General features: G+C 35.8%; 2 protein-coding genes across 10 annotated transcripts in view; one reads left to right on the forward strand and one right to left on the reverse strand.

Annotated features, from left to right (window-relative positions):
- Positions 1–1005: 1005 nt before the first annotated feature.
- On the forward strand, positions 1006–3236 carry LOC113237301 (ADP-ribosylation factor-like protein 6-interacting protein 1). 2 transcript variants are annotated; one of them, XM_026473697.1, is made up of 4 exons: positions 1006–1209; positions 1373–1744; positions 2111–2246; positions 2870–3236. In XM_026473697.1, exons 1-4 carry the CDS (start codon positions 1183–1185, stop codon positions 2905–2907), a joined length of 573 nt encoding a protein of 190 aa, XP_026329482.1. In that variant the 5' UTR covers positions 1006–1182; the 3' UTR covers positions 2908–3236. The 2 variants fall into 2 exon arrangements, with proteins under 2 accessions (XP_026329482.1, XP_026329481.1); XM_026473696.1 differs by having other exon boundaries at positions 1019–1209; positions 2111–3236.
- A 1808-nt stretch (positions 3237–5044) lies between these two features.
- The window catches only part of LOC113237093 (inositol hexakisphosphate and diphosphoinositol-pentakisphosphate kinase-like), a 34440-nt gene continuing 13814 nt past the window's right edge, over positions 5045–25670 (reverse strand). Inside the window, exons 11-19 of one of the 8 annotated variants that reach the window (XM_026473358.1) lie at positions 24593–24704; positions 23055–23136; positions 20610–21041; positions 18152–18340; positions 16655–16790; positions 12456–12571; positions 10487–10590; positions 8548–9001; positions 5045–5696 (exon numbers count right to left, since the gene is read on the reverse strand). In XM_026473358.1, the coding sequence (XP_026329143.1) occupies positions 5692–5696; positions 8548–9001; positions 10487–10590; positions 12456–12571; positions 16655–16790; positions 18152–18340; positions 20610–21041; positions 23055–23136; positions 24593–24704 (1630 nt within the window). In that variant the 3' untranslated portion in view covers positions 5045–5691. Of the gene's footprint in view, positions 5697–7108; positions 9002–10486; positions 10591–12455; positions 12572–16654; positions 16791–18151; positions 18341–20609; positions 21042–21967; positions 22031–23054; positions 23137–24592; positions 24705–25670 lie in introns of those variants that run through there. The other 7 variants (XM_026473357.1, XM_026473356.1, XM_026473359.1 and 4 more) reach the window with 7 other exon arrangements.

Consider the following 25670-nt stretch of genomic DNA (forward strand, 5'->3'; position numbering starts at 1 on the left):
ACAAGTAAGTGGCAACACTAATGACGGTAATACAGCCAGAAGATTTTTCCAAAACTACCATTGTTCATCAGAAATCACTGGAATAAATGAGGAATTAATAAAACGGTTTTATATTATACTTCAGGTCATGTCAAGTGGTAGAGGTATTGATGCCACGAAATTTGGACAGTATGCATTCGATACAGCACAGCTGTATGTTAATAAATATAAATGGTGTTACATGCCGTCATCAGTGCACAAAGTGTTGATTCATGGTGAGAGTGTCATACGTCATTTTTCTGTCTTGCCTCTTAGACAACTCTCTGAAGATGCTCAAGAGTCACGAAACAAAGACTACAAGCAGTTCAGACTTCATCATGTAAGAAAATGTTCGAGGGCAGCCACCAACGAAGACGTTATACACACACTTTTGTATACCTCTGATCCATACATTACAAGCTTGAGAAAACCTTACAACAATAAATATTTGGAACTTCTTGATGAAGCAAAAGAGCTCCTGAGTGACTATTAAGCTATGTTTTTATGTATTCTTGATATTTAAAGTAGGTACTTCATCTTATTAATCTATAAATTTATAAGAACATGCATGGTTAAATCTAAGAAATTAATACTTTTTTATTCCTTAATTTTTTATAACTATAATAAATAAAATTTGACTTATAAAGTGTATATTATTTAAGAGAATATCTATTTAGGTATACCCAGAAAAAAAAATCAGGTAGATATCATCAAAAACACGGAAGTTATAGATTTATGATATGAAAAGGAGTCAAGGTTCCCATAGTGCGCCGCCTCAAATTGCCTGTCCTCTTTGTGGTGGCCATATTTACAGAAATATAATTATTATGTTTTCGGCTGAAGGTCTTTGTTTCCATGGCCAGCAATAAATTAAAAAAAAAAAGTTCCGCTTGACAGTTTCATTATCCGACCAAGTTAAATTGACACAGGTTTTCTACATTAGACAATTGCACAGAATGAGATACATTAAAAATTACTGTACGTTTTAATTTGATAACATAAAGTTTCGATTTTTGCGAAGAGCCAGTTTCAATTTTCATTCATTGTTTTGAATGTTTTTGTAAACGGTTGGCATTATACTTTGGAATTTCGTGCTATCTTAGCTCAATATTGTGCAGCGTATAGTTAATTAAGTTTGGGTATTGTGCTTCGGAGTTTACAAATATGACAGACATAATTTCGCAGGAGGAGGTATGTTGAACAAATGTCTACGTACTTGGGTACTAATGAGTGATTTATTTTAGATATTTTTTACATCAAAGCTTTAATTCTGGGCCCAGCTGTTAGAATCGTAGAACATACATATTCGAATATACAAAGCACATGGTAATAAATATATGATATTATCTTGCAGGCACAACAAATCAAGAAATTGAAAAGGCTGCTTGAGGGATGGCGTATGGCGTTGCTGCCGTTAAAATCTGTGCTGTTATGGGAACAGCAGTGGCACCCTTGCGCTATTCTGGGCGGGATCTCACTCCTTTACCTTACCTTTTGGTTCCTGGATCTGAATTCACTTACAACATTTGCTATTGTTGGTCTGATTTTGAACTTTATCGACTTCATTGTGCCAATAATTTGTAACTCAATCTACGGGCCTAGTGCCTGGACAGGGCAACAAGAGAAGGTGTATGAAGATATTTGCAAGAGCATTGTCCTTAATTACAATAAGTTCTTGTCCCAAGTTCGTAGCTTTTATTCGTTGAGAGAGAAGAGCCCTTGCAGGGTAAGAACAATTCAATTATATTCAAGGTTATGTAAAATCCAATTTACATCCATTATACACTACACACACAATAGAATATAAGTACGCTTTATTACTGACATATTAGCTGCCTCCGTGGCTGAACGGTTACCATGCCGGGCTGCCTGGCAGAGGTCCCAGGTTTGATTCCCGGGTCGGGAGAAATATTTGTATGGCCTATGTTTAATTCTCTCGTAACTTTGGGTGTAATTTGTGGTTGTCTATGTGTGTGTCCATGGCACCCACGACACAGGGTTTCCCTAGTGTGGGGCTATGTTGAGTGTGTGCATTATTATTATTATTGTAATAATTATCAATTGTCCTTTAATATGTTACTTTATATTTCAGTACTACATAACATCCAAAGGTTTGTTGTGCGTTTTGGCCTGGATTTCTTCATCTGTCAACCCCATGTTCCTGCTTTACTTGTTCTCTGTAGCTGTGTTTCTCTGGCCGGGTATTCAGAAACGCGGCATTTCCAACACATTTGTTTCTATGTTTAACAAACTACCAAAACCATTAAAATCTGAGTAAAAGAGCGATAACTACAATTTTTATACCTGATGTAGTGGATGGTTATTTCCTTGAATAAGTACTCATAATAATTGTAGCACTTAGCATTTTGCAAGCACAGGTTTTATATATGTGGTAGCCTTTATATACATCATTATCATATACATAATGGAAATTGTAAAGCTAAATGACACTTACATATGATAATTATAACTTTTTTGTTAAAAAAAAACTGACCTCTTACATGTTTTGGAATTACATCTATTTGCTAAGTTTTGTTGGAATCTGTTTGTGGAAAATGGGTGAAAACCAATAAATCAGTTTCATCCCCTAATTATCCATTCTTAGAGGTCAAATTTGAATGGAAGCATTACTTGAAATACCCCCTTTCCAACAAAAAAATAATCACTGAAATTGGTTGACAAATTTCAGAGTAATTGCGTAACACACAAAAAAATGTGATTTAATTGAGAACCTTCCTCCTCTTTATGAAGTCGGTTAAAAAAGAGTTACACCGATTTATGGATAATATTAGAGTTACAATATATCCTCCAATTTTACTATGCAGGTATATCTCATTTTCAATGTAAGTGTCATTTGGCTCCTTTAAAATTTCAACTGCGAATATTTAATTCTTGTCTATGTGGTATATCAATACTATGATATTTATTCATATTCCTTGTTATTCCTAAGAATCATGCCATAAAGATTTTAATTCACTTGTTATTAATGCTAATTGGACTTTATTATAATTTTGTAAGAAATCTTCAAAAACTTGCTAATATTACATCTAATAAGCTCCAAAATCCAATTAGAATTTATTTTAATATTACTTAACATGTATTACATGCACGCCGACTCCTACAAACTGTCAAAAATTTTGCCAAAAATTGCTGTGATGTTTAAAAAATATGCATGCATAGTAATCTGTTAATACCAATTATATGCCACAATCCACAGGTTAAAGTACCTTATAGCAATTTTTAATTTAATTAAAGGAATAAGTGTGCATTTGACCTCCATCTCATCTGATGGAATGTGACGATGGAGTACGCACACTGGAAAGGCTCTAGTTATAACGTTCAGGGTACAAGTCTGCAGGCGGGGAATTCCACTCCATAACCGTTCGCCATAATAAAAATGTGGAAGCGAAACGCTTCGTGTGAATCATTGGAATACTACAACATAGGGGTGGAACCCCAACTTACATATCCCCCCATAATGGAAAGGAGAAGGCGGAATTAAATCGTGCGATCCCAAAAATTTCGTATGGACTTCACTTTAACCGTAAAGTAATGTGGATTTAGCATTTTCTGAAAATTACTTAAGGCCTGTGTCACCGTGAGTGGTTATGTGTATTAGTCAACCTGCAGCTAAAGGTAACTGTAATAATAACAGATATTTATTGTTGGACTAAACGTTTATCATCATCTGTTAATTTACATAAATAGTCCGCTTGATTCTTTAAATTGATTGATCGATCCTTCGCTATTAAACATATTATGCTGCAAAAACACTGTTCGTAGATTATCATTGCATGCAACTGAAAACCGATCTTAATAACTTTACCTGTGGGTTGATGCATTATTATAGAAGTTTAGGAAATATAAGCTGTATGTCTTGAAAGACGAGTGTGTGTTGTGATGTATCTGGTCATTACGGTATTATGTTTAAGCTTAGCTTATGTTGTGAGCTTTAAATTAATGTATGAGTGATATTTTCGTTACATTAAAAAGTGGTATGTAAACGAGCATTTTAATTTGTTGTTACTTAGGATGTATGTGTTTAGACCTGTACGTCTGTATAGACTGATAGACAGAATACTTTCTATTGTATGAGTATATTACTTTTCTTAATATGCATTTCAAATATTTGCCTGCCTTAAATTATAGCGTCACCATAATGGAATTATTGAAATTTGACTTGTAAGTGAAAATGATATCTTAAATAATCTCAGTACAGAGTACTAAAAAAACCGACCTCAAAAGTAATCGGTTACCGGAAAGTGCGCAAACCCGGATTCATCCCCTAGTTCGTCACTATACGAAACTTGACACAGGATATAATAAATCGGTTCTCTCAAAGTATATAGAGAGAAAACGCCTTGAATTAGAAAATAGCAAAATCAACCATTAAAATAATTGCTCCATAGAATAAAATTTAGGCGCTATTTATAAAAATGAATCATTATGCGTGAACAGTCATCCTTAGAGGTGGATGATTTTTTCAAAATTAAATGGGACCACTATGGAGGTACCCTCTCTCCAACAAAAAAGAATCATCAAAATCGGTTCACAAATGGCGGAGTTATCGCGTAACATACATACAAAAAAAACAGTCGTATTAAGAACCTCCTAATTTTTTTGAAGTCGGTTAACAATCATGCAATGTGACGAAATCTCAACTTGCAACCCTTACAGTTTCTGCCTTACTAGTTAGTAGGGTTTCATCAATTGACAATTATAAGTGTGATTTGATATGAAGTAAAGCTAGAAGTTTAAAGTTGTGTTTAAGCGGTTCTAGCAAGTATAATATTATTCGGTTCTAGCTAGAGTCAAATGAGTAGTTGAAATTGGTCCGTCGTCGTTTCCTATTTACAAGGTTGTGACAGTCACGCTGGGATAACCTTATTCTGGCGATACCAGAAAAGTCAGAAAATGCTACTGGACCCACTAGCCAACAGCCCCAAAGATAAATTAGCCCATTCTAGAAAATATCGTGTTCAGATTCAATTTGAAATGTTATCGAGTAGTAACTCCTTTGTTCAAAAGGTAACATAGGGCAAGTTATTTCCTTGATATAGAAAAATAACATAATGGAGAATATATTATGAAGAAAGGCCACCAATTGCTTTTTTTATGAAATGATTGCGCTCCAAAACAAGTTGCGGTTTATTCGGTTCAAAGTTTAAGGTCAGTAAAACACACTGGCGCCACAAATTCTACATTTTTGCTGCTCAGCTATTACGACTACCTATAATTTCAAACGGCCAGTATCTTTACAATCTTTACAACAGGAGTCGAGACGAATCCTACTGGACTCACTAGTGGTAGAGTGGAACCAATAGTTTGAAAGGAAATTTTCGTTGTACCCTATTACGGTGACGCGAGAACAAAATACACAAAATATCAGACAAAAGGTCCAAGCACAACTTATATAGTGAAGTAATGATTTTTTTTGCATCAGACATTAGGTAATCTTTAAATCACTAGGGAGTAAAAATGAATACAAATAATCTGCATAGTAGCTGTATATTTTAACATAAATTCTTAAAACTAGATCACTGTCGTATTGAGTCCATTGAATTATATAAAGCACTAGATTAAAACTGGCGTGATTTTATTTTCATTATATAAAGCGAGTTACAGTACCTGATTTATTCCTATTGCTACAAAGTAATGCTCCCTCCCTGGCATTCAATCTGAAAAATTTAATTTCCTAAGTACAAATATATATTATTCCAAGAAAAATCTCGAAACGTACGTATTAAATTAGCTAAAATATAAAGACATAATTCGACTCATATCATAAGCATACGTGTAAAATAGCCTCAAAGTCTATATCGTGATAAATAACAATTTTTTTGTTATAAAAACAATATCACATAACAAAGTAATGCTATTAATGGAGACATATTGAACCATTATAGCTTTAGCAATACCTGCATGCAGTGCAAGTTTTTTTTTTATTTGCGGCCTGTTGTGGCCAGCATTGTAGACTACAACCAAATAGTTCTTTAGAGGTAATCCGTGTCTTGTAGTGGGGTTCAGGTACAGTTTCAATTATTGAAAATACTAAATAATTATAAAAAAAGTGGTGGCATAATTTGTTGATTAAGAAAATCGATCTTATAGATCTAGAAATCGTGTTATAGCTAAATGTGCTATCTAACTCTAGTGATGGTCAATAAATATACATAGAGTGACCCACAGTTATGCGACACGAAGACAAAGTAGGTACTTTAAGTAATGTAAATAAGATATTTTGCTTCATTACTTTTAAAAATAATATATTGTCTCCATGAAGCAAAATATCCTATCTACAATATTTAAAGTGCTTTCCCTCCGTGTTTTATAAATTGTATCAAGTATAAAGGGTGCAATAAAAGTAGGCTCCACTCACAACTATCGAAATTCATGTAAATTAAATAGCAAATGTCGTGTGTATTTAGTTCTAAATTGTATATTTAAACACCCAATACTATCTAACAATTAACATTGCATCATACATAAATTTCTCTAATGTACCTACGCAACGTCCATTAAAAGGGAAAATTCGTATTATGTATTTACACGCAAATAAATAATTTGAAATTGTGCCGAGAGCTATTTAAAAAAAAAATCGCGAGTTGTTTAATGTACATAATTTTAAAACAAAACTATAATAAGGCAAATCTTAAATTCACACTGAGCGCATATCGCGGCGCGGTTTACATATATTTTATATGTAAACTCTATTAACCGCGGCGCGATCACAATTTGTAGAACGAACGCGTCGAAGTCAACATGTCAAGTATATAAAACGTACAATACGCGGTAATTTTAGATTAATCGAGAAGTTTTCAAACGTGCACTACGAAAAAGAAGGCTTTTCTCCATTTCAGATACATCCTTTCATAAGTAGTCGGCTAGAATGTCGCATTAGGCTAAGTTCAGTGACAAAAATTTTACGTTTATATATTCATACATTTTACATATCGACTGTGAACAGGCAATCGGTACTATCTCAATTTTGACAACTTACCAGGTGAAGAGAAAAATTGTTTGCGTCATTTATATAGCATCTGGTTTATTAAATAAAAAAACGTAGTTTTTAAATATTTTTAATACACATGTATGTATGTACACTACGTATTTTTATTTAATAAACCAGATGCTATAATATATAAATGATTTTTTCTTCATCCTGTAAAGTTGTCAAAATTGAGATAGTACAGGTTGCCAGTTTACAGTCGATATATTAGTTCACATGTATGTGCAGTACCGTGGCGTTCAGAGGAGATACTTCAAAACGCGCGTTACCGCCCGCGCGTTTATATCTGACAGTGTACTTGTTTACGTTCACTGCACGTACTTGTACGCACCGCGCGTTGCTTCTCTTTATCAGAAAGATGCGTGACAGGTGTGTGTCCATCTGAACCTAGCCTTAAGAGCCAAAGCGAAGCGGAGAAGAGTTGTCAAAATAATATAGACATTTCCACGTCGGCTTGTGAAAATAACAAAATACTATTGACTACGCGGCATGCAAACGTCAAAATAACAACATATTATTAATTAACTAAGTGACATGGAGGTGTCAAAACAACCAAATAGTATTAAATGAAAGGTTTGGAGGTGCAAAACAGTTTATATAAAATGTACTTTTTTGTTTAACGCGAACATACTCATACAGCCCCGCACTAGGGAAATCCTGTATCGCGGGTGCCACGGACACACACACACACATATACAACCACAAAGTACTATTATAATAATCGACTAAACGGTATTTAGATGTCAAAATAACAAAATACTAATCCAATCAAACCAAATCAAATTCTTTATTGCGTATCATGTACAAAAATATAGTTGTTAAAATGTTGTCATGAACCAAACCTGTAAGGGAGCTGATTACTTTTATTACTAAGCGGCTTGGAGGTGTCAAAATAATGTAATACTATTAACTGACTAAACGGTATTTAGATGTCAAATCAACAAAATACTTCTATTATTAAGTGCTACTATTGCATGGAGACGTCAAAATAACAAATTACTATTGGGAGATGACACAGATCTTTGCTCCGCTCCGCTTTTATAGATACAACGCTTACTCACATAGAAGGTGTTATAAAGCTTTGATTACATATACCAAAGAATGTTCTGTTGAAGGGTAAGAAAACAGTAAGTATAATCTGTAAATAGTTCATTGACTTTTTATTTGTAAGTCAATGAGATAGTTCAACTGTGTCTATATTTCTTACATGAGCATCTACTTACTGCATTCATTGACAGGTACAGTTGCATAGAACAATCATTATACATAATGGTGAATATATGACTAAGGAAGGCCAACTTGCTTGCTGGCTGGTTTTATATAATTAAGATTCCCTGCCAACAACAGCACGTAGAGATTCTATAATATTCGAATCGCAAAATTACATTATGTATCACATTTTGTAAATCCTTAACTGTCAGTTATTGTAAAGCCAGGTTTAACATTAACATTTTTAGCCTTTGTTATTAAAGGGACAAGTTGATCATGCGCTACAACAGACAAGTTATTGCTTGACTTACTCTCGCTTGATTCTGGTTTTAATTGATCTTCAGGCACTAGTGTGGTCGTGAATCTACTGCCGGATACTTGTGTATTTTTCATTGCGCTACTGTCGCTATATCGTCTACTCCCGTTGTTCAGCATATCCTTTTTTAGTTTTGTTTTGTTGTCTTTGCTTTGCAAACTCAGTGAGTCTGCGTGAAAGTTCAGATGATCGGGTTTTGTGCATTTGTTTTTGATGTCTAAGTCTAAATTTAAATTTTTGGAACTGGAAGGCATGTCCTTGTAAAACGTTTCTTTTGTTTGTTGCAAGGTGAGTCCGTAGAAGTCGCTGGCGCTGCTTGTTGAAGGTTGGTTGTCGAGACAAAGGGAAGAGACGCAATCTTGTGGGCTGAGATCGTTATTGATTATTTTCACTGGCGAACCACACAGGTCGCCCGAAAGCGTTTCTTCGTCGTCTTCACCTTCAGCGCTCTGCGCGAAAAAGATAAAAATATTCCGTTTTATTGAATAATAAATAAAATTTTAATTTAAAATATTTAATAGGTAGTGTTTTTATTACCGTGATATTCAGTTATTTTTTGCGAAAATACTCCAATAAAGAAAGAATCACAATTAGCTGTCCAAAATGTAAACAAAGAAATGTCATTGTCAAAGTGTGAATGCAGGTGTGCTAAACCTCCTATTTTTAACTTGTTATTTTCTAGAATTTTAATTGTCTATTACAAAATATTAACAATAAAAACTTAAGCAACAACACTATAATTTAACAAACGCACTACGGAAAAAAGAAAACATTCGAGTATGAGAAACGAAGCACGAATGACATCTATGACACGACAAAATGGCGGTACAAAAATGTTTTTGATCCCGATTGTGTACCAGACTCATAAAATTATTTACTACCTTGAACATAGGTTTTTATTATAATTATTGTATTAACGACATTACGTAACAATATACAGTGTTTTTTTTAAACGGGACAGTATGGGGAAATCCGAAACCACAAGAAACTACAAGGAAACTTTAGTATGTAGGAACCATTAAGTCTCAAAAATCGGGATCTAATTATGATGTAAACTATAGTTTCTTAGGAAATGAAACTATTTTTCCGGATTTAAAACGCGTATATTGGTTTTTTTTTCAAACAAACCGACGTTTGGGGCCCTTTACAGGTCATGGGACAAGTAATAAATATACGCGATTTAAATCCGGAAAAATAGTTTCATTTCCTATGTGTAACAATCGCGAAAACCTAAGAACTCTATAGTTTCTTATTATTATTGATACAATTATTGAACAAATACAAAGAAGAAATCAAGACTCGATCTGTAGCTCACTTGGTAAGATCAGTAGCCCTTAAGGAATTTTTTGTGGTGTTTGTTCGATCTTTGTATTAAGGCGCTCCTTCATCGCCAGCTTTCGCTTGTAAGGTAACAGTTCAAAAGCGAGCATTACAGCAGAGTGGGAGGAGAACCGAGCATTCGTTGCGCAACACTTGTAACATTCGGTAGCATCCTTCCCCGGAAGCATTCGCCTGTAATGTAACAATTTGTTCAGATTGTAAGGCTGTAAGGCTGCGACTCCACCAGATATATTGGAAATGTTTTCAGTCTTTGCTTAAGTTAGGTGCCTGCGAGTGCCTTTGAGCTATTGCCGACTCTTGGGGGCACTTCTGGCTCTCGCGGGCACTCAAAGGCACTCGCACGCACGCCTTGCTATTTCGCACATCTCTGGTGGAATCGCAGCCTTATCGAATCTTGAATGTTACATTACAGGTGAATGTTCGCGGTGAGGGAACGCCCTTTGTAATAATAAGTAAAAACATTATATTTGATGTTTTCACTGGTGTGTTTAAAGTATAAACCGATTGACTGTAAAGAAAATCAAGGCGAATAAATAAAACGTCCTTTGGTAAACTTTTGTTGTACGGTGGATAATAGTCTGTATACTTCATACCATAAGGTCGTGGTCAGTGATGGAGCCGGCTGTCGCCTCGTTGCTGTTGAACTCGAGCTCTGAGGCGATTGACACCGGCGTAACGTCGCCACTAATAGATGAACCTGTTATATCAATTTATGTGTTACATTTTTTAAAGCTGGTAAATTTTAAAGATCCAAAAGAAACATACAAGTATTTATTACCTTGGCGGCATGTTATCAGGCCTTCCTACCATATTTTGGAAACTTCGCTGACAACGATCCTGGCATACTCTTTTTGTTTCTTCTATTTATTATTAACAGTCAGAATATGCCATACATATAGGTAAGTCTGTCGAGAACTGTACAACAGCAGAAGTAAAAGATTGTCACCTAAAAAAATGGGGGTTGACATATTTCTAATATACATAATATTTTTTTAATAATAACGCGCTCCCTCAACATAGCCCCGCACTAGGGAGACCCTGTGTCACGGGTGCCATGGACAAATACATAGACAACCACAAATTACTCCCAAACTCATGAGAGAAATAAACGTAGATCATACAAATAATTCTCCCGGCCCGGGAATTGAACTCCCAACCTCTGTGTGGCAGTCCGGCATGGTAACCGTCCGGCCACTGAGGCAGTTTTTTATATATAGTCCTTTTGTTTAGGTACTTAACTAAATGTAAACAAAGTTGAGATGTCTATTTAATGAATAATACATTTATAAAATGTTTTTTACTTGCCTTCAAATACAAAACACAAATACTTAGCTTCATATGAAATTGCATGGACATTTTCATAAACATTGATTTGTAAAGATACGTTTCAATAAAAAAGATGTATCAAGATATAGTTTACACTTAGTCAAGTACCTAAACTAATGGACCATTGTATACTCACCGTTTACAAGTAAAGTATCTAAATTCACAATAGTTTCCTATTGAGTAGTACCAAGTTTTTTTACCTTCTTAAAATGTTTATAAGTAAGTACAACATGCGTATATTTATGGGTTGAGAGACATTGTGTTATAGTATTGCTACTATTCAGAGAATGTGTTTTACAAGATAATAACAAAATGTCATGCGATTAATGCAACATAGTTCACCCATTGTACAATTTACATGCATTATTGAACACATAAAAGTATTGATTAAATAAAAGTGCAATAACTTCTCAATTTAATCTATAATTCGTGCAAAATAGTTTGAACGGACGATCTGTGTAAGTACATGTCCAGATTCTCGACAAATGCAACGCGCTCCCTTTGATAAACTTTAAGTCGTATTTTAACAAACACAGGCGATTTTGGACAGTACCACAAAATAAATACTCTGGTATTTATTCTATTTGATGAAAGATGAGAGAGATTTTTATTATACAGTTAGCGTAGTGAATGACCAGTTCGCACGTTTAAGTAATACTTACTAATGAACTCGTGTAAAGTGGCCTTTATAAATCATTGTTCAGGTGGAGATTTTAGAATTATAATTTTTTTTATTTTTTTTTTATAATATCAAATGACGGGACGAACAACTCATGCGCCTCATGGCAAACTACACGCCTGTTTGTAACAGTTGCAGTACCTCACAGAGCTTTAAATCGTAAAGATCTGAGGTGCACTCCCACTGCGCCCGTCACCCTGAGACATAAGTTGATAAGTCCCATGTGCCTGTAATTCCACCAGGACCCTTACCCTTCTAAACCGGAAAACAGTAATGCTAACATTACTGCTTGGCGGCAGAAACAGTTACGGTAGCAATACTTCCCTGGACGAACTCTTTCACAAGGAACTCTACTATACAAATAGAACACGTGACAGTTTTTTGGGAATTGTGAAACTTTGCCGTGATATCGTTACGCTATAATACAGCTTGTGTGATCTCTATAAGGTGCCTGCTGCATTATTAACTTAATGACTTCGGTAATATCCTCGGATACATGTTAATAATGGCACAGGCAATCGTGATGGCAATGTGAAAGTGTGAACGCTAACGTATACCTGCAAGATTGGAGTGCGGCATGAAAGGGTGCAGGCTGTCGTCGAGCGCGCACAGGGTTGCCGCTTCGCCGTCCCACTGGGGGAGCTTGGCCGACGCTACTCTACTCCAATTGCTACTGGAAACCCAATATTTTACCTCGCCTATCATTTGCCCCAAAACATACAGATAACCGAATGCAATGTTTACACCGACATCTATACACACACACACACACACGAAACTATATACACACATAACTGTTGTCTTTATTTCTGTCATACATTTACTTGTATTACTTTTATTATGTAAAAAGTTTAGAATTATTATAAGTGTAAAGTAAATCCAGTGGAATACGTAGCGTCTATCATACATACAGTTCTATTATTTTATTAGTGAAACGAATACGAGCGCTAATGTTCAATCTCGTCTTAAAATGTTCCACGCATAAAAATGCTACACGTAATATTAAGATAAATTGTCTTGACTCAATAAAGATTTCTGATATCGAGTTGTTAGGTTTTCACGATTGTTACACAAAGGAAATGAAACTATTTTTTCGGATCTACATAGTGTATATTTGTTTTTTCAAACAAACCACAGTTTCCGGCCCTTTACAAGTCTCTTTTTTTTTTGCAAACAAACCAACGTTTCGGGCCCTTTCCTGGTCCCAGTACAATGGTACCTGTAAAGTGCCCAAAACGTTTGTTTGAAAAAACAAATATGATTTAGACCCGAAAAAATAGTTTCATTTCCTATTGTTTCTGATACAAGAAAAGTAAACTAAAAAATAATTAACATGTAAATTGAAAGTTTGAAATGATTTCAGGTTTTTGAAAAGGCCGTTAAATGGCGTGTCCAAGTCTTTTATGATTCATGACGTAACTTGTGCCATCGTAATTCGTCATCAGAAACTTAATTTTCTTTATAACGAAACATTGAACATTGCGTAGTTAAATACAACGTAGGTCTTTTTAATTTTATTCAGCTGAAGTTTCATACAACGCAATTTTATTAAATTCGGTAGCACATGTTTTGGACAAATGATAGTGTAGGCTGTCTCCTATCTACTTTATCTCTGTGCTGGGTTTTCTTAAATTTAGATTACTACGTTTTTTTATGATGCTTTCACAAAAGATTTTGCGCAATTATTTAGACCTAGTATGAGGTACTTATTGTGTGGCCGTAAGGGATAGCACTCAACAAGTGTAAAGGGGAATGAAGGGTCTTGTTACTTTGTTACGGGACAAAGAAATGCCAAATATAATACCATAGTATAATAACAGAAGTACTGCAAAAGTACGGACGCACACATTCGCGTAAACTCATGATGCATTAGAACTGCTTTGCGCGGGTCGCACGTCCTATTCTAATCGGCAACAACAAATATTCCACCGTTACGAAGTTATTTAATTTTATTTTTTTAATATTTATAATATATATTTTAACATTTTTTTGGGTTTATAAAATACTGCACGCGCGCTGCACGCATGCAGTATGCGTGCAGAGCGCGCGCAGCGCTCATGCAGCGCGTTCGCGGCCCATTCGCCAGATCTGTACGCTACCTTAAGTTTTTGCGATTGTTAGACATAGGAAATGTAACTATTTTTTCGGATCTAAATACGTAAAAATATCATGGGAAAAGAGCGAAAATTGAAGTAAACAAGAAACACGGTGGAGCGGATTAAGCCTCACAACTACCTACGGCGAGTACTAGTTTGCACGGTCACACTATAGTATTATACTTTGTGTACTTTTGGAGTATAGTTTGAAGAGAATGTCATACATATGACTGACTATGATTAAATTTATGACTTCATATTGTTTTTTCGCGTTAAACAATCCATTAGAAAACTTAAAGCTAATCTATTATGATTAAAGCAATGTGCTTGGGTTCATTTGAATTGCCGATTTAATTCTTAACGCGAATGAACAATAGAAAATAATAAAAAAATAATTCTTCTCTCTCTTGGATTTATTTGACACAGAATTTCTATGAGATTTTTATAGATAATCTTCCAACTAATTCTGCCACACCCCAACTCAATCTACTTTTAAAAATACCGAGCTAGATCTAAAGTGTTTCAAAAATTTCGAACATTCTCACCTACGAAAATTCAACTACACAAATCTCAACGCCTTACAATCAGAGATCACGAAATTGTCATAGAGTTGATATCTACAGTAGACATCGAGTATTTAACCACAAGTAGAGACAAAGTAAGGGCCATCCATCCCTGGTAACTCATCAGGTAAATGGACCTTATATCGCTTTTAAATAACAACTCTCGTTTGCGCTGAAATCACAAATTAGACAACTGAAATAGTACAGGGCCAACAACTGACCTGTGTGTACGTCTCCGTATATTCCAAAAATATTGTGTATTTATTGTACTAAAGATAATATCTCTAACAATGCCGTGCTGTTCTATTCGGTGGTGTGGGAAAGACAGCAAAACATCCAATTACAAAACAAACGGAATCACATTTCATCGGTAATTAAATATGTAATTTTGCAATTTTCATCTATTATAGCAAAGTTCCAGTTAAACTGGTCCTATTGAAGTGAAACAATTGACGACACCCGTCAATTCTTTCGAATTCGGGCTAGCCAATCGGAGCGCAGTTGTCACAGTAATGATGTGGCAGAATAGTTTTCAAACAAATGAAATGACCTTTGTCTCTATTTCTGGTTATATACTCGATGACAGTAGAATAGCGATCTCTGATTGGACGAAATAGAGATAGCCGAAAGTTAAAATATAATAAAATCCGAAAAGTTGGAAACAATGAGAAATTACCAAAAACAGATAGAAACAGGAAATGGCACAGAGAACACACTCATGCGATCTAATTAGTCTCACAATGCGTCTCATGTGAAAGCAACATTAGCCACATGGTCTCTACACACGACCTGAATAGATAGTAATATAACGTTCTTAGATAGTGAATACAATTTTGTATTGCATCTTCTCTCTTATTAGACTCATAATATCTTGCATAGGGTATGGATATTAAGGTAAACGCAGACTTGAGTGTAAGTACAATTTACCACAAAGAATTCGAAAAAGTATGCTTCCACCTTAATAAGGCATCAACTTTTAGGATATATTTTAGGCACTATGTCAAAACTGAACGTCAAGCCGTGTGTAAAAACCTTTATTAAAACTACTATATATACAAAGGATGAGGAATTACTGATCAGAAGCACTAACTGGTAACCAGTGCTAGAAAAAGGTCAATAAAAATAACCTATAAAATATCAATTTTATAAAAATGGCAACATTTTACTTTTATGTATTTTTTTGTAATAGCGGCGTGTGGTGGTGGCGAATTGGCTTTTATGAAAACTGTAAACTTATATTTGTATTGCTAGCAAGACAAGGTGCGATTAGCGCGAGAGCGACGTAAAGCGCGATATTGATATAATTAATCGCATAGACATCACGCGTTCTATATCGCTCTTGCGCTAGTCGCGCCCTATCATGCTATTCCTACTGGTTTGATAGTTGGCTCCAGTCTATGCAATTAGACGAAGCCGAATAAAAAAATCATACTCTTGCCGTCGGTAAAAAGGGCGTATGTGACATTAAAAAATAAAGTATATTGCCGTAATTAGTAGAAAAAGAACAAGTCGCTATTTTTAATTTTTCCTAAGTGGAAAGAGGAGTAAATATTTTTTTAAATTTCTTTAATTTAAACATTACTTTCTCAGTTTTGATTTTTGTCACCCATGTGCCCATTCAACTAATGGCGGCAGCGTACTATTCCGACGTATCAGATTTAGATTTTGCAACAGTATTAGGTTTGTTTGTCACCGATACATACAGGTAATGTTAAAATGATGACAAACACGGTAAAGAAATATTTTATTTTTTTGCGCGAAGATATAAAATTCCGTACTTGTAGTAATAGCTTAGCACAGAACTTTACAGCTAGTGAAAAGAACATCATAAGCTTAATCATTATAATTGTATTTTATAAATAATACACGATTATATGACACTTATTAACGACTTGGTTTGCGAAGAAACGTTTGCCAAATTTATACGTGTTCAGCCAAGGCTGCTATAGGGAACAGAAACGGTTCCAAAATAATGTTTTCATACTAGCCAATACTCCACACTAACGCCTAAGTAATGTTCCGCCTTTATTACGGCAATGATCTAACAGAATAAAATCTAAAGAAGAACTTATTAAAAAGAAAGGTATTCATATATACCATTCTGAAGAGGTGTTTTTGTGCTCCGAGTTGGATGCGTAGTTGGAGTTGGGTGAGGATGGTCCGGCGGAAGAGAGGCCGCTGGGCAACTCTCCTGAAGACGACATCAGTGACGAGGGACCGCTCCAGCCGACACCTGTTAATTACGGCTTCAGTAGAATTAAGAATGTCGCCTTTAAAGGCGTTTCTTCTATTTATTTTAGAACCAGTTTCGTCGGTAGAGTAATCTATACGAAATCACATTATTTTGTCCTTATCTCGCTACCTCCAATGGACGCTATGCCAACTTTTTTTTTTCATTTTCTATTATCTTTGTAAACAACTATATTTATCTACTAATATTATATTCCCCGAATTTCGTGGAAAAAAAACAAAAATATAAATTTGAAAAAAATAATACGAATTTTGTGAAAAATAAAAACAAAGAAACAAAAAAAAATAAAAACAGAACAGGGGTCCTACCCTCGTTCTCCGTCCGAAACGGTTACTGTCAAATAAGTAATACTCGACCAAATCAAAAAACAATGTCAAGTATGAAGCTTGGTCGAATATCACTTATTTTGTAGTTATTATTCCGAACGTACGCCGCATGGAGAACGAGAGTACAGGGCCAGGTCGAAAAATTAAGTAGGCGTAGTGTTAATTAGAGATATCGATCTGATCTAAATAACTGCGCCTAGGTGTTCTCCAGCCTATCTTTTCTTATGCTTGAAGGGGGTCACCACATCTATCGACACAGAATCGACTTGAGGCGGTTATGTCTTATTACATTTGTCGCATTAAGCAAATTCGGCATCGCGGCCGTTCTGAAAAACTATCATATCGTATCCGATGCTCAAACATTTGTTCTTCCTTCCTTCCTACCTTTTTAAAAGTAGATTGTAGTGCAATATTTTGCCGCTAAAGGTGCTAGTAATAATTTTAGTAATTATTACACATAATTATTTCTAGCTTCTACGAAACGGAGTATTGATCTATTTATTACATATTTCGATGGGTCCTAAGTATAAGGGTCAAACCTCAAAACTCTATTTCTGGTTATATGCTCGATGGGCCAAACTAACAATTTGATTATTTTCACTTCTTTGTGGGAAATGCTTCATTTCATTATAAAATTAAGCATTTCCCACAAAAAAGTGAAAATGATGAAATTGTTAGTTTGGCCCTTATACTTAGGACTTACTATATATATATATATATATATATATATATATATATATATATATATAGTATATTATATTATATATATTATATTAAGTAAATATTTTTGAAATAGCACGAATTCCTTTAATAAATTAAATTTACCCGATTGAGCAAATTCGTAGTGACCATTTGTAGAAAAAAAAAAGGGAAATTATTCCCTACTTTTTGGATATGCTTGGTTATAAGGATTGCAGATGACGGAATTTAGTATCAAAAATCAAATACTTACTTGCATGTCACATTGAAGTGACGTTTTTCTATATTTAAGAGAACTATAATCTATAATATTCGTACTGTTGGTAGGCGAAGGCTGCTTTGGCGGCGGGTGTTGTGGGAGCTGTGCGGGCGCAGTGGGCGTGCCTAGCACTACCGGCGCGGCGGTCACGCGCTCCAAAAACGCGTCGAGTTGTCGCAACGACAGCGCGTTGTGTAGTGTCTCAAGTGGACGGATGGCTGGCACCCCGCCGAAACCCTCCAAGGCAGCTAAGTTAGCGAACAAATTACATATCATACGATGTACATAATTCAATTTTTATTATTTTCACAACTTTGTGACTAGATGAAACAATTTGACGATATTAAAAGTGTTTGTGCGATTTGCAATGAAGTTTTACCGTAAGGGTGCGTTCCCATTACGTCGTAACGTTTTATTTATCGTTGGACACTGTCGCGTCTAGCCTGTTTTCATATTACGACTATCTATCATGACTGTGCCGTGGACGTTTATTTTATCGTTGCACGACTGTCGTAACTAGCTGTTCCCACTAGATCACAATTTATCGGCTCACGGCAGCCTCATTGTCGCTTGCATGACAGAATCGTTTTGAAAGGGTTGTAACCCTAACTAGGCGTGACCAGGTTCACGGCAATGAAACGGGAAACTTCCGGTCCACAATATGTATTAAAAGAAGTAAAGTAAAACGAAAAGCTGTAACCATAAAAAGGTAAATGTAAAAAAACAGGTACAATAGTATAAAACACTCCCTACACTTTATGACATTATTTACGATATTAAGGGACTTACCCCTAAATGGGCTGAGTAACTGAATTACAGATACGTAATCTTAGGTACGTGAAGGCTGTCGACTGTTATAGAATATTACACATGATTTAGCTTAATTAATGACGATTATAAACGTAGTAAAGAACCAAAATTAGCGATTATACGCGATGGAATCCGACTGTTGTGGCGGTCGAGCAGGGAGTGACCGTGGTACGAAACAAAATGAGAAAGCGAAGGAAGATGGAACAATTCAAATTTACAATTTAAATACAAGTAAAAGAAAAAAATATAGGATACAAGCGGAGAGAGGCGATACAAAAAGGTGAGATGACGGTGTAAGGAGGACACACCGTCACAGTTTGAAGTTGCGAGTAGATAATCGCCACACTTTCGACTTTGATTTTCATCATTTTGAGTTTTATCGTGACGTTTTATTTATAGTCGGACGGCTGTCGTTCTAGCTGTTCCCATTGTCACAACAGTCTGTCTTCGTAACTTCAAAAAAGTCGTGAATGACAGGTAATCGTGTTGTACTATACGTGAACAACTTAATTTAAATATACAAACCACGACATTTTAAACTACACGTCTATCTGTCGTCAAGATATAATGGGAACGCGCCCTAAGTCTACTTCGACGTGACATGAAAATGTGATAATTTAAAATTTAAACTTTTGAAGTACAAATTACAGAACACAGATTGACAATATTATTTTTAAACAATGAAAAGTGAGACATCGGTAAATCTATATTCCAATGACAACAGTACACATCATATAAAAATTAGAAATAGCGTGATCTTGTAAAAATAAACATAATTAAAGGATAAAGAGATAATGTTTAAAATAGTTAAAAATACTTCGTATTAAATATGAATGCGGGAAAGCTATAATTTAATATTATCTTGGTTGTAATACATCGTAATTATTTGTAATCAAGTAGTAATGTTGCGTAGTTATTCCATTTTTAATCCATTAATTAATAATTGTTATATTAAAATTAGGTACATGTTGTTTTATTGAAAGCTTGACGGGTGAGAGGATGAGTGCATTACGATTCAACTTACTTGATTACGATCAGGCACTCCAGTAACATAAGAGACGTCAGCTTTTTATGAAATATACACTCCCACTGAAGAACACGGGTCTATTTGGAAGAAAGAGTTTAGAGCCCTAGACCGACACGCTGCTGGTCTAATGCAGTTTATGAATGGTAAGAAATAACAGTTGAAATAAATAATGTATAACCGTTTTTTAATCGACTTCAAGAAAGGAGGTGGTTCTCAATTCGACTGTCTTTTTTTCGTGTGTATGTTACACGATTACTCCGGCATTTGTGAACCGATTTTGAAGATTCTTTGTTTGTTGGAAAGAGGGTACCTCAGAATTGGTCACATATCAATTTGAAGAAAGTATTTCAACTCTAAGGGTGGCACACTATGGGATGAATCCGGTTTTTGCACACTTTCCGGTAACCCAATTTCAATAAAACTTGGCAAATAAATGTAATTCCACCAACTTTTGAGGTCGGTTTTTAAATTTAAAAAGTTCTAATAATTATTATTATTTTTCGTTTTTACCCACGCCTTCGCTTTCCAGAATACAATGATTGTGGGTATTCCTTTAAAATATTCATGTAAACACCAACTTACACCCTTGATTATAAATCGGAATAACAATATCAGTAACTGCCTTTAGAAAATCATGATTTGTCGCAACTCGGCCTCGTAAATCGTAATAAGGTACTCACTGTTGTTGGCGTTGGCGCTGGGAATCATGATACGCAGATTGGGCGCGGAGCTGGAGCCAGAGATGACGGCGGTGCTGAAGAGGCCGGCGGCGGCGCCGGGCAGCTTGCCGCGCGCGCCCAGCCCCAGCATCTTGAGGTAGCTCATCTGGCCGGCGATGCTGTGCCGCTGGCGCCGCCCTGCGCCCCGCCACGTACAGCCGGCCGGCCCGTCCCGGCCCCCGCGCTCGGACGCGGCCAGGTGCGGCCACGAGGCCACACGGCCCGCAACCGCCGCGCCGCCGCGCCCGAACGTGATCGCGGACAGCGGAAGCTCGTTAGTGGAGGACTCGACGCCGTCCACGTTAACCACGGGGGTCTCCGGGCTCGGGCTCGGACTGGCCATGAGGCCGGACGGCGTCGTCAGCGTTAGTATCGGGAGGATTAGTCGCGAGCCTGCTCTTATGACGTTTAGTAGGGTGTTACGTGTTACGTGACGCGGATGACATTAAGACAGAGAGGCGGTGATGGGAGAGAAAATAAATTCATAAATAAATACATAATCGTATATAAAACAGTACAGTAAATAAATCGGAGGAGATACTGTGCGTCGGTAAGCGTGCTCGTATGATAGTACTGCGGTTTCGAAATCGCGGTCGTCATTCACTAGTTATGTGAAGTATTTTCCGTAACCCAGCGCGTGCCCCCGACGATTGCTCGCCTCGGGAGACGGCAGCCTCGAAGCCGCCGGTTCCCCCTCCGCTCACAGCTTTGTGATCGCAGGAGAAATCTAGCGACGGGAGCTGGCGTCTCCTGCTCCATTTGCAATCACATCTGAGACTGTATTGTATGTACAGAGCGACATTAGTGTTGTTATTGTAATTGGGCATGCAAGGTTTAGAACAATTGTCAGAAGCACACGGATGCGAGGAGCGAGATGCAGCGCAAACACACAAGATCGCCGGCCAGAATGAGCTCGCCAAGTCGCCACGCGCTACACACTCGAAAGGAATTAAGTAAACACACGAAATATTAGGTACTGTGCCATAACCATAACGACATAATATAGAAAACGGCAATTGATGACATGATATATAAAATAGGTGCTGTTGACTTTTAACGGAACAATTGCACTAATTTGATCACTAATATCCAATGATAACATGCATTCTTGTCTTTATCAAAATAAAAATAATAATAAAGAAACAAGTAATTCCAAATTCAGTTGTACCATTTTTCTAATTATATTTTGAACGTTTAGAACACGTTACAGAAGCGAAAAATATTTAAAAGTAAAAAAAAAAAACGCTAAGTTCCAAATTGCAAACAGTTCACAAATAATAATTTAAATTTTGTGACCAGGTAGCAGTTGTTGTACGGACCTTGGTCGATGTTCTGCAGGCTGCAGCGCAGACTTGCAGCCAGGCTGTCGCGCGACTCGCACTCTGGCGGGTGGTCCACCGTAAGTTATAGCCAAGTGAAATTTGCAGTAAATCAGTCATAAATTTAGTTTGTACTTGGCTAATGCACTACCGAGCGCTTATAAAAAAAATACATAAAGGTCCGGCAGAGCAAAATCAATTGACCTTTAAACTAATAATAGTAAAATATAAATTAACAACTACGCTTTCTTCGTAATAGAAATTTCTAAACTTCTAGTACGTTACTGCAATTTGCACTATTCAAAGCAGCTCAGGCTATCAGTTCTATAACTACTAGCAAAATAAACAAACTATAACTATATTATGTACAAATTAATACGTCTACCATGAGCAATTTCTACATGAAATTAATGTTTGAAGGGAACACCCCACTATACATTACTTCTTCTTAAACTTGAATTTTGAACGATGCAAATACGCCATCCACTAAACTTGGCTGTTAATTAGGCTCAAAAAAAAACTACAATTATTTTAAATACAGCTATCTTGTTGTTAATAAACGATATTTATTTCGAGTTACTTTCAAATATTACTAACACACTTTTTTAACACTGTCTCGATAGTTTTTGGACAACTTGGCCTGTCTTAGAAAATTATAAAATATTAAAAATATAATCTCAAACAAGACCAACTTCAGTGGACAAAATGTTTTGCAGTTAAAAAAACACTATATATATATATAATAAACTTGTGTTTGATTGTTGCATGTAGTGGCAACCTTTAATTGAGTCAACACTTTAGCACTACTACATTTGAATTGTATAATAAAAACAATTGTATGTTTTAAGTGCATGACTTGTTGGTTGTCTTAATAAATAAAAAAATAAAATCCTTAAAAATAAAATTACGGAATTAAGTTTTTTATTTATTTAAAATGATAGAACCTAACAGGTACAAAATCAGTTTAATTAATTGAACTTTTAAGTTGGGCTAATTTGGCATAATTTACAGAAAATGCTTCTAAAACAGGCTCATCTAGTTAGTAGACTTCGGCTAACTGTGACGTAGGTATAAACGGACCACTTACCATTGTCGTGTTGTTTGTGTTGGTCGTAGCTTCTTGCGCGAGGAGCAGGCTCTTCACCTTCCTTAGACTCTTTCTCTTCACGCTGGAAGAAGGCGAGTGAGTAACTTTATGGGTTCTATTATACAGGGTGTCACAAAAAGGTTAAGGCGGTGGGGATGACCGCTGGGTTTTAGTGGGTATGCAGGGGCTACCGCCTGAGTCGAATGGTATGCGTAACTTATTTCCCAACTTAAAAAAAATGTTTATTTGAATAACAAATGAAATATATATTTTTGAGTTTGAATCTCCCGTTAAAAATTATAGCCAGCTCATCATTATACATCTTATAGTCTGTCTATTTTGAAGATGGAGTAAAATTACTTTTGCAGGTGTTGCCAATTTTTATAAAATTTTAAGTAGTCATGTAGTTGTTGTCGACAGTTTTATCGATAGATTGTGAAATAAGGTAAAAATTTGCCAAAAATGTTTAAATGTTACGACATTCTAAAGATTACTATTTGCGTTTTGACTACTTCATTCCTATTTTAATAGTTGGCCCCCAAGTATCGAATATATTTTTATTCATATATACTATTAAAGAAGAACAGGCTGATTTGATTGTCTATATTGAATTAAAATGAAAAACTCTTTGCATTTTTAATAGACATAGTTCAGAATCAACTTACAAAAATTAGTAATTCAATGAACCTGTGCTCAGCAGCTGGACGGTTGATCGGCCGATGATGAGTCAAATGAAACAAGTTCGGCTATTTATTGCATAAGCGTGAGCAACGTTCAGTCGATAGTCGATGCAATATTTATCGATTGCAATCCTGCTCTTTTTTTTACTCCATCTTCAAAGAAGATCGACCATTTATGGTCGCCTTACTTTCTCAAACTCTTAAAGCACAAAGTTACTGAAATGCAAACAGTGGATTGTACATACTAATTTGATTATATACTGATTTCACATCACTTTTCCTTCATATATTCACACACTCGCTTTTACCTATTCTTAAAGTAATGCATCCATATTAACACCCTTGATAAGAAATTTAAGATAAATAGACAGTTTTGCCATCTCCTGAATAATGACTCTTTATAAGATATGAGTTACTTCGAACTGCTCCCGTGGCCGAACGGCTACCAATTCTTCGGTTGGCCGGAGTACTACGCAGAGGTCCCAGGTTCGATTCCCGGGCCGGGAGAAATATTTGTATGGCCTACATTTATGTATTTCTCTCGTGAGTTTGGGTGTAATTTGTGGTTGTCCATGTGTGTGTCCATGGCACTCGCGACACAGGGTTTCCCTAGTGCGGGTCTATGTCGAGTGTGTGCGAGTGTGCGTTCGTAAACAGTTTATAAATCGATATGTCACAACGTGACGGGCGCAGTGGCGGTGCTTCTCAGATCTTTGCGACTTAAAGCGCTGGGTGGCACTGCAACTGGCATCGGTAGGTAGGCATAAAAAAAGAATTTCTTCCGTGAAGAAGCACTGCCTAAGTTTCTAGTTGATTCATAGTTATACAATAAAATATGAAAATTACAGCGTTACGGACCTGCGTATTGTCTCTATTATCAGCAGCAGCGTGATTGCGCGCGCGCAGTTCTGCATTGAGCCGCGCCGCCAGAGTCGATGCCTCGTGGCCGCTCACCGTGTAGTGTAGATTACTACAACAGGACGTAATCAACGACGTACATTTTAATTATCGTCCTTAGTTCTTAAATCTAGATTTGCAATATTTATTTTGAATCTGGAATTGAATATTTACGGTCTGATAAATGAATGATCGGAGTGATGAAATTATCTACCTAAAGTATGCACGTTTTCTTAGCATGGACATTCCCATTTCGTTATCAACAGTTAGCATTTTATAATTGTAATAATAGAATGTGTTTATAATAATTATAATTGAACATTACATTATACAAGTTATGAGTATAGGATTTAAGTAGCCATGTCATGTTAAATATTAACGTTTAGGAACTTAATTATACAGCCTGGTTATTATTGTTCATTAATTATACATCTCGTAAATTATTAATTATATATTCTATTATATCCTTATTACTATAAGTAAATTTAATTGTGGTTTTAAATAACAAATGTTTTGTCTAATCAGTGTTGAATATAGGATTAGAATTTGTCGTTTTCCTATTTAAAACGGGTTGGGATAGTAGGGTAGGGGTAGTCAATAAAAACTGTGTGATAATGGTAAGATATTCAGTTCTGTTGTAAATATTTGGTTTGAAAATACGAATGAACGCATAGTGCAAAAAGTAGTGCCTCTCTTTTTTAAACAATGAGCAGAATATTTTTTTACTGTTTATTTTCTAAACATTCCAAAACATAGTTTGTCTCATGTTCGTTTTTTAAATGGCTAAAGTACTTAAATACGCAAGCACCTATAGAAACATAACTACAATAATCTTAACCGACTTCAAAAAAAGGAGGAGGTTCTCAATTCGACTGTATGTTTTTTTTATGTATGTTACGCGATAACTCCGGTATTTGTGAACCGATTTTGATGATTCTTTTTTTGTTGAAAAGAGGGTACCTCCATAGTGGACCCATTTAATTTCGAAGAAAATCATCCACCTCTAATGGTGGCTGTTCACGCATGAAGATTAATTTTT

The sequence above is a fragment of the Hyposmocoma kahamanoa genome, unplaced genomic scaffold, assembly GCF_003589595.1.
Source record: "Hyposmocoma kahamanoa isolate Upper Pololo Valley unplaced genomic scaffold, ASM358959v1 93, whole genome shotgun sequence".
In the NCBI taxonomy this organism is placed as follows: domain Eukaryota; kingdom Metazoa; phylum Arthropoda; class Insecta; order Lepidoptera; family Cosmopterigidae; genus Hyposmocoma; species Hyposmocoma kahamanoa.

What these genes read in the sequence shown, in the direction of transcription:
- LOC113237301 (XM_026473696.1), top strand. Translation starts at nt 1,183, where the DNA reads ATGACAGACATAATTTCGCAGGAGGAG. An exon ending in ACATAATTTCGCAGGAGGAG is followed by an intron (nt 1,210 to 1,372) that starts GTATGTTGAACA and finishes ATTATCTTGCAG; the next exon opens with GCACAACAAATCAAGAAATT. An exon ending in GAGAGAAGAGCCCTTGCAGG is followed by an intron (nt 1,745 to 2,110) that starts GTAAGAACAATT and finishes TTTATATTTCAG; the next exon opens with TACTACATAACATCCAAAGG.